The sequence below is a fragment of the Sinocyclocheilus grahami genome, unplaced genomic scaffold (genome assembly GCF_001515645.1).
Source record: "Sinocyclocheilus grahami isolate Dianchi unplaced genomic scaffold, SAMN03320097.WGS_v1.1 scaffold335.1, whole genome shotgun sequence".
Classification (NCBI taxonomy): Eukaryota; Metazoa; Chordata; class Actinopteri; order Cypriniformes; family Cyprinidae; genus Sinocyclocheilus; species Sinocyclocheilus grahami.
This window is the reverse complement of record NW_015505514.1, coordinates 1,196,549-1,206,207: the sequence shown is the minus strand read 5'-3', so window position 1 is coordinate 1,206,207 and position 9,659 is coordinate 1,196,549. Positions and strand designations below refer to the sequence as shown.

The following is a 9,659-nucleotide window of genomic DNA, read 5'->3' as shown; positions in this document are numbered from 1 at the left end:
GACAGACTGTCAATGAAACAGTTTAACCGCATGACTGCTAGTGTAGCTTTGTGTTAACTTTTGTAACCAACAGCTTTTGCAAACGCACTATTTTACTGTAATCAATTTAAAGAGTTCACAGGACTTGTGCACAAGATTCCTAAAAAGAAACATTCTTTTACTCCACAAGTCGAATCAAATTCTTTTTCCAAGTCTGTTCATCTATACTTAAACATGACAAAACTCAACACATGAATGTAAATTAGATAATGTAGTATGTAAGGTTTGGCGAAGATAATCAGCAAATGAAAGCAGATTAATTCTTCAAAATTGGCCCATTATAAACACACATTAAGCTAACTGGAAGTCTTTAACTATTAACTCTTGAAATATATTTTAAATCATGAAAAGTAACAATACATGAAAGTAACAATTTTTTTTTACAACAAAACAATGGCATTTATTTGAATGAAAGACATGGAACATCTTGCTACAGGACTTTAGGTCACACTACCAGTAAAGACCCAAAGCATGATGTGTACAATTACCAACATCCAACTTACCGACAAATGAACATGCACACAAGTATAGTGCTGATCTGCAAACCGGATGTTTACTTGTACCGTGTGATATCTAGAGAACAATTAAATACAATTCTTCACCTTAGTGTGGCTTTACATGACAAGGTCTCAAAAAGCAGTTTCAAATTTCACGTTAAAATGTACAAAGCTGCATTTAGGATTGACTAAGTACAGAATAAACACTACATTAAAATGCACTATTAATGTAAATTCAGCAAACACCGCAAGCAAATGTGTAATTCTAGACTGACAACTTTCAGACATGTGCCTACAACTCTGCTCCTATCAGACTCAAATTCATCCAGAAACGTCCCAGACCTTTAACACGATGTGGGGAGTGAATTCAATGCCGCTTAAAAAGATCATGAAAAAAATATTTTAAAATGCTCCTTCCAAATAAAACAAGACAAAACACAAAAAGAAACATGCTGTTAAATGCAAAACAAACTTTAATATCAAACAAAAGAACTTGATTTAAAAAACAAATGCAAATTGCAGTGGGGGGGGACAAAAAAAAAAGACATCCTAGATGACAACACTTGCAGTCTTAGATTTAACTTCCAAACAGGAGAACTAAAACTTAAAGGCATATGCTTTACACTCCGAGTTCTTTGGTCCTTCCAACGTTCTTTTACCTTACAGATGGGTGAGCAAGAGCACTGAAGAATGGGACTAGTCACTATTTAAGAGGTGGGGATGTGTAGTTTGTACTGACAATAAAGCTAAAAGCTTTCACAATATAATATAATGAAGAAAACGGGACCAATAAGTCCAGTGTGATTAAGGGAAGAGGGATTAAAAAGGAAAGAGCGACAATGCCATGATATCTTTAAGGCATCATAACAGTTTACCAAAAAAAAAAAAAAAAACTTCAGATATATATATATATATCTTAAACTTTTAAATTGTCCAGGTTTTTTTTTTCTCAACCCCCAGAGTAAAACACTAGCACTTTTTTCACCCCAACACAAATGTATGAGTATGTTTATGTAGACAGTCAACAATAACTGAAATCTTCAGAACAAACCTTCTTTCAGGTTCTCTTACAACACAAAAAACCCCCCAGTCCCTTTACTTGTGAGACTTGCTGGTTTTGAATGACACTTGTAGGACTCTGTCTCCCATGCGGTATCCGTTCAGGCTGGCAATGGCCATTGCTGCCTCCTCGTAATTTGTCATGGAAACAAACCCGAACCCTTTGCATTTGTTGGTGTTAAAGTCACGGATGACCTTGACGTTGGTGACAGCGCCGAACGGACCAAACATCTGCCACAGGATGCCTTCGTCTACATCTTGACCCAAATTGTAGATGAAGACACACCATCCAGAGGAAGAGCTGCTTGACACATTCATACCAGAGGCGCTGCTCATGTGGTCAACACTCATGGGTGAAAACCTGCCAGAGCAAGAAATGAATCACCTTTATTACAAAAGCTTTTCTCACAAACAGCCAATAATCTAATATATCTGATGCAAAACTACAACAGAATGATGGACAACATTAAAACTGCAGGAAGCGTGTTTGGCTGTCTCACCTGAAGCGCTGTGCCTGGTGATGAACAGGTCCACCGAACCGACGGGATTGAGTGTGGTACAGCTGAGAGAGCAGCTGGGAATTCTTGGTCTGGTTTGGATTGGCAGCAAACTTCACTGTGATTGGTTCAGAGGCACCAGCTGGTTTGGACCCATTAAGATCCTTGATGGCTTCTTCCGCTTCAGACCTCTTATCAAAACGAATGAATGCAACTCCACGCGACAGACCTGACAAGAAAGAAAGCCCCCCAAAATGAGTTGAGACCCAGAATACATTCAAATTGGAAAATTGCAGAGTGCAGGACAGAATTATTACCAGAAGCCTGATCGACCAGTATGCGGGAGTTTATGATATGCCCATACTGGGTAAACATGTCCTCTACATCCTTCTGCGCCATGGTCTTGGGTAAACCGCTGATGTACAGGTTGGCATCTTTGATGCTGTCAGAGCTTGGCCGGGCATATGAGACCTAATTTAATGGAGAAAAACTGCATTAATAACCACTCCATTAATCCATCATAAATGAAAATGTAAGAAGTCATCATGTTTGCCCCCATTACTGATGAAACTATGTAGTTCCATTGAGTATCCAAAGCATAACCTCAGATCTGAGATGCACATATGAAAAAAATAAAAACAAACCCAGAAAAATAAATCGACTACAATGTGACTACTATTGCGTACTTCATAAAAGGTATAAAGCAGCTTTTATAGTCTATGTCTAAAAAACAAAACTTTCAATTAAACTACAATGCTCAAAAGTAAAAAAACAAAAACAATAATAAATAAAATAAAATAAAAATAAATGTCTGGGACTTCAGCACAGGGCTTGTGTTCGGCACAATGTCATACTCAAGCAAATGACTATTAACGTTTACCCCTCCGTTTTTACACCACAACCACGCAAGAAATGAAAATAGCAGAATTGATCTTAAATGGGACCTATTATGGAAAATTCACTTTCACATGTTGTTTGGACAAATTGTGTTGGCAGTGTACACAACCACCCTATAATGATAAAAATCCACCCACTCTTTTTTTTTAAATAAGCAGCGTCTCCCAACTACCTGTTTTCAGAATTGGTGCTAATGTGACGTCACATTAGGCACAGGCCCCGCCCACGAAATTTGACAGACACTGCCGTTTTAACATAGAACCGCCCTGAGCGAGTTCACAGCGAGTTGTACACAGTCCGCCATTGCTGCACTGACGAGAATGCCTCCCATGCGTTTTAGGTGTTCTGTAGCTGGATGTATGTATCCACATAGCTCTCTCCATTTACTCCCGAAATCGGAGTCGCTGAAGACAAGGTGGATTAATTTTGTTTTCGAAGAAAATGCGTTTATGTCTGCGCGAATCATTTTACACCGGACTGCTTTGTGAATGAGGGTCAGTATAAAGCAGGTTTTGCACAAAAGTTGCTCTTGATGGACAGAGCAGTGCCAACTGTTCGTGATCCAGCTACACCTCCAGAAGTTGTATTACACGTTAGTTTAAAAAATTGCCTTTCTGAAAGAGCTTCTTGGCTCTCTGTAAGGCTAATGTTGTTAAAGCTACCATTGTCTGTCTGTTTTCACTGATGCTGCCTTCACGTGCTACCAGAATGATCGTAAATAGGAATGTGGGAGTTATAATTTCATATGAAAGCAATGTGAAGTTGACCGCTAGAATTAGTCGAGCTCATAATCACAAGTGGGGCGTATAAAGTTTGTAATAGCATGATAGCATCATGAGTTTTTTTTTTTTTTAATCGCGCCGTGCTACCGTCTGTGTAATTCATAAAGTGCATTTTTTTTATGCACAGTACAATCAGATGACTGACTTTTAAACCAAGTGCGCTTTCTGTAAAGATAACAGGCTTGTACTAATAGTGGAGTGTTTATTTGCAAAGGCTAGCACCGGTATTGCCAGAGCTTGAGCTCTTGAAGTTCCGCCCTCTTCCCCAGAGCACCAGCTCATTTGCATTTAAAGAGAAAGACACGAAAAAGGCACGGTTTGGCTCATACCCTAAAAGTGGCAATTTTAACAAGCTATAAAAAATTATCTGTACGGTATTTTGAGTTAAAACTTCACATACACACTCTGGGGACATCAGAGACTTATTTTACATCTTGTGAAAAGGGGCATAATAGGTCCCCTTTAAATGAACTACAAAATAAAAATGCCACTGACTTCAGTATAATTCTGTACCGAAATTAAACCATGCTAAGTCAAAGACAGCCAATCATACAGATTATAAGAGCAAAGACAACAAATGTCAGGAAAAAGAAAATTAAAAAGCAAAGAAAAGAAAAAAATAAAGGAACAATTGTGGAAACTCATGAAGTTGTTCATTCCTTACAGAAAGCAGACAGGACTGGAACACTGTCCTAACTGCTTTGAGTCAAGTGTACCAACATGGCATCTATAATTTAACACATGGAGACAAAAACACCTCTTTGCACGTTACCTTGATAGTTTTAGACTGTAGTCTCAGGCCATTGAGTGTATTGATTGCCCTTTCTGCATCATTAGGGTTAACATAGTTAACAAATCCGTACCCTAAACTGTGGCCTAGAGAAAACAAAAAGGGAAAAAAAAACAAAATAAAAATAACAAACGTTCGTCCACATCCTGCAGACTATTCTCTCTGCACAAAAGAAACAATGCAAGCTATTCTTGTGAATGACAATTGTAAAACAAAAACAGTAACATGTTCATCAAAAACAAAGTTTTGACATCAGGCAAGAAAACGGTTAGGATACAGAAATAAAAACCAAACACCAAAGAGTCTTCATAGAATAGTTTCTAGGACAAAAAAACATATACCTTCCTTCACCTCCTTAAAAATAAAAACAAAAAACATTAGTAGGCATTTATAAACGTTTAAATAAATAAAATATAGAATGTACATTACAACATAACTATACATCCTATTTCTAAGTATATTAAATTCCATAGATAGTGGGATGCTGCGGGCAGAGGAAAAAAAAACAAAAACAAGTCAAATAAAGCTAATGGCAGATGCATGAAGATGGCACCAGACTGACATCATTAGGCCTCTTCCAGGTACTCCACACTTCAACTGGAAATTGACAATTGTCCTCAAACAATAGGAAAACAAAAACAGCCAAAAGAACAAAAACACAACAACAAAAAATAAAGCACATTTGCTTATACACTTTGCACAGAACAAGACAGGATACCCACATCATTGGGGAAGAAAAAAGAAAAAGTATTTTTCAAAATGTCAAATTAGTTTTTGCAATCTACACACCAGAGTATGTGAGTGAAGTGGAGTGTGAGCGGCGTGATTATTGACTGGAGCGAGGATGGATTTTTTTGACAGAGTCGTGTTTTCACTCTTTCTGAGAGCGCTCCACGAGCACAATTAACTGCGTTTTATTAAGAATTCACACATTAAACATCATTAGCTAGCTTGACATATGTGGATCTCAAATAAGAAAGAAGATAAAGGTTAAAGGGTGCTCAATTGCCTGGTCCGAACCAGAGCTCAACCATTCCTTTTAAGTGGACTCAGGTACGGTTCGCACCCGAGTTCGGAAGACATCATCCCATCATCCAAACGTACCGAACTCTGACATCAAACGAACCAGGGTGCGTACCAAAAGTGCTAGTGTGAAAGCACCCATAATGACAGCAATGGACGTGCGGGAGGTTATATCTTAAGCATGTTTGTTTGTAGCATGTGGATACTCAATATTGATTGGGTGAATTCATGTTTTAAACAGTTTATAGTACAGGTACATTTGCTGCATACGCACACAATACACAAGCTCGCACATAGGAACATTCAAGAGTGCAGAATATTAGTCAACGCTGTCCTGTGATTTATCAGCTTAAAAACTGAAAAGTTACAGCACGTTATTTCTGTTTCTAAAGTAACTAAAACCCTCAGCTTCGACATAGTAGAGAGACGCTGCACAGACAAGTGAGTTAAACAGTCATTTAATATAGACTTCAGCTAATAGTGTTCCAGTAAACCACATTAAAACTAATCTTCTAGTATTGTGTTAATTTTCTGTTTAATATAATTTCTGAACAAAGCTTTGTGATATTTCAAAACGTACTAAAATACTTTAGCCGCAAACTGTCATGGAGCGGAGGGATGTTTCTGAACAGTTGAGCGAGGAGTGAAAAATTGTGAACCCAGAGCGGAGCTGGAACGGAGTGATTACTGAACACTTAGGAGTGCGGAGGGGAAATTGTTGCCGCTCCACTCTGCTCACATACTCTGCTCCACACCAAGAAAACATTTACAGAAAAACAAATGTGCTTGACTACAAAGCCCAATCAAAACTCAGCACATTGTGGGAGGACTCCAAGTCTAATCAAAAGCTCAATATTGAATCGGACCAGTACCATCTTTACACCTTCTCAAATAGTGGGGGGAAAAAATAAACCAAATGAAAATTTGTGAGCAAAATGTTTATTGGAGCATAAAACATACCACAGTGGACAGTGAAAAACTGCCACAATCCTGACCCAAGCTTCAATAAACTGGTCAAAAGAAAATGAAAGATTTGCCTTAAAAAAAAAAAAAAAAAACACTTCAAAATATTGGAAAAAAAAAAAAACCCTGTGCAATCCATATAGGACTTGTAACTGTGAAACCATTTTTCCTCACCAAAAAAATAAATAAATGTTGGAAATATAAACAAGAACTTATGAAAACAAACAGCCTTTCTCTTCATGCATCACTATCACAGAAGAGAAAGCCACCGGCTCATTGTGTTGAGACGTACCTGCCATCTTGTCTCTTATGAGTTTGGCCGACTCCACCTCGCCAATGCTGCTGAAGAGACTTCGAAGCTCCTCCTGACTCATGTTCTGAGGCAGGTAGTTGATAATCAGGTTGGTTTTCGCATCGCTCGGCTCATCGCCCATGTGGTCCTCGTAACCATTCGGCATGTCGTATTCTTCCTGCTTCAGAAAAAGTAATACATTGTGACCAAACCATCAAATTTACACTGGTAGACTAAATCCTAAAAAAAAGAAATGCAAGTAGAATGACCAACAATATCTGACATTAGTCTACACACAAAAATAATGGCCAATTTTACCTTTACTGAGCTGCCACCCTTGTGTGAGTCTCTGTCATTACCCTGGTTCTGAACCTCACAAACCTGCAGCAACAAATCAGTTGCAACATGATATAAATATAGATCTAATAACACCATGCAATATATAGCTATTTGCACTTTTGTTTTGCTAACTGTAATTCCTGGCCTTTATACTTACACTACGCACAAAACCAATAAAGTTGAAACTAATATAATCAAATACTAAAATTTGGTGATTTTTTTTTTTTTTTACCAAAACCAAAATGTAAGTTTTCATTTAGCTGTAAACTGATGTTTACGCTGTTCAAACTTGGTCTGCTGTTCAGGTGTTGTGTCCAAAATGATAAATTAAACCAGTAATAGTAAAGTTCCTCAGCAACAGATTCTTCTACTTTTTATTTTTGGTCATGGTGAAGTGCGTCTTCACTGCTAACACTTGGCTGACGTCGTTGTTGCACGGATAAAATAGATGCTGAAACTGTCAAAACGCATCAGAGAAGCACTAATTAAACATCACTATATCAATAACTTCAGCTAGGGCTGGACAATAATTCAATATCAATATGTATCGCGATATAATTTCTCTCAATAACGGTGATATGATTTTTAAACACATTTCCGATATTTCGACATTACCAGTGTTTCCCATACATTGATTTATTTGTGGCATTTGATTTCATTAAAAAACATGAGCATCAAAATCAAACCGCACCGCAGGTGTTTTATATGAATGAATCTCTGAAGGGAACTGACTGTCTTCTGAAAAGTTTCAATGACGTTTTCATTTTTATATGATAAAGCAGCTTTCATGAGCGGAGCTGCTTTGATTACAGCAATTACTGGGGAAACCGCTAGTTTTATCACTCTAAAAGCCCATCTCCAGCAACATGTTTTTGCTCAATTTATTTGTTTTCTGCAGCAACTCAGAGCACTTTCATATTCTTTATCCTGGCTGAAGCACATTTGTCTCAATCTATAAGAATAATCAGCCTACACTACCAGTCAAAGGCTTTTTAACAGTAAGATTTGTAGTAAAAAAAAAAAAATCTTCTGCTGACCAAGCCTGCATTTATTTGATCCAAAGTAGGCTACAGCAAAAACAGTAACGTTCTGAAGTATTTTTACTATTTAAAATAACTGCCTTCTATTTGAAATTATAGAAATTGTATTTAGCGCTGCAATTTTATTTTATTTATACTACTTTTATTTAGCAAGGATGCTTTAAATTGATCAAAAAGTTCATAATGCTACAAAAGATTTCCATTTCAGACAAATGCTGTTCTTCTGAACTTTCTATTCAAAGAAACCTGAACAAATTCTACTCGAGTAGTTTAGTAATTCTACTAAAATTATGCTTTTTTTAAATAGTGTTCATATCGATATCGGAATTATATCGTATCGAGCGAAATTTAAAAAATATATCGTGATAAATTTTGTCCATATCGTCCAGCCCTAACTTCAGCTCTCCAAAACTATTTTGGCCATAATCAAAAGTTAGTTTTTTGCTGTTACAGACAAATATATTATTTTACTAACATTCCTGTGTTAAAACCACTTGAAATTCCCTGAAATTCTTCACAAGTATCAATCAAATAAACGAGTAAACCGAAACACCGATTGTTCAGGGCAACAGAAATTCTTCATATTAATGTTGAACTGTTATAAGGTAACTCACCATTTCACTGAAGAAATAGAAGTAAAGTAGATTATAAATACTTACTTTTAAATATCTTATGTGTCCTCTTCTGACGGCCATGTAGACACTTTAAAGCTTCAAAATCTTAGTCTGAAAATGAAAAAAGTCAATCGTAAAAGGCCTTGCAGTAAAAGCACATTCTCTACTAAAGAGCATTTCAATATTTGCACTAGCTTAGGAACAACAACAAAACCACTCAAGTCTACTACTTACAATTAAATAAACGTTTACTCGTCGATGTATTTACCCTACAAACATAAAACAATGAAGAGCTAAATGCTAAACGCATAGCTTAAACGTACGCATGGATGCTAAGCTAGGCTAACCACACTAAGCTAGGCTGCACACGGACAGCGCGAACGGTTACAAATAAACAAACAACAGCAACATTGCAATAGCACCATAACCCACGCATAGATTGGTCCCATTATAAGCTAAACTCGTTTTGCAAATTAAAATACTTTCAACGCGTCAGGCCGCTCTTTTGAGGCCCGCCAGTATTGAAGCTAACAGCGCGCGAGAGCGAGAGCGTGCAGTCCGCACATTTGAAAAAAATACAAATATCACAGATTAGAACATAAGAATGGCATAATTTTCAAACCCAAATACACATACCTTCGTTTCCTTTGTCCTCGACCGCCGTTGTAGTAGAGCGAGTCACAAACCGTGTAGAGAACAAAGCGGAGGAGATCTGCGCTACCTACTTCGGCGTCGCGAGCTCAAGCGGAAGTGAAGCCACACCTCCTTCCGGCTGGAGGAAGAGATGCTGCGGAGCCACAGCCCATCTGAGCACAGCTTCAGCGAAA

At 37.6% G+C, this 9,659-nt stretch overlaps 1 protein-coding gene across 4 annotated transcripts; it reads right to left on the bottom strand.

The window, feature by feature from the left end:
* Positions 1-412: 412 nt before the first annotated feature.
* On the bottom strand, positions 413-9,654 carry LOC107602813 (ELAV-like protein 1-B). Of its 4 annotated transcripts, none has more exons than XM_016295403.1 (8): positions 9,469-9,654; positions 8,878-8,943; positions 7,158-7,220; positions 6,840-7,020; positions 4,544-4,647; positions 2,410-2,563; positions 2,096-2,321; positions 413-1,956 (listed from the first exon to the last, which is right to left on the bottom strand). In XM_016295403.1, exons 2-8 carry the CDS (start codon positions 8,911-8,913, stop codon positions 1,632-1,634), a joined length of 1,089 nt encoding a protein of 362 aa, XP_016150889.1. In that variant the 5' UTR covers positions 8,914-8,943; positions 9,469-9,654; the 3' UTR covers positions 413-1,631. The 4 variants fall into 4 exon arrangements, with proteins under 4 accessions (XP_016150889.1, XP_016150890.1, XP_016150892.1 ...); XM_016295404.1 differs by having other exon boundaries at positions 6,840-7,017; XM_016295406.1 differs by lacking the exon at positions 7,158-7,220.
* Positions 9,655-9,659: the final 5 nt, after the last annotated feature.

Excerpts from the sequence above, each read along its gene's own strand:
- LOC107602813 (XM_016295403.1), bottom strand. The coding sequence starts at position 8,913 with ATGGCCGTCAGAAGAGGACACATAAGATATTTAAAA. Across the intron at positions 4,648-6,839 it reads CATAAGAGACAAGATGGCAG|GCCACAGTTTAGGGTACGGA; the intron begins GTACGTCTCAAC and ends TGTTTTCTCTAG. Across the intron at positions 1,957-2,095 it reads CACCAGGCACAGCGCTTCAG|GTTTTCACCCATGAGTGTTG; the intron begins GTGAGACAGCCA and ends TTGCTCTGGCAG.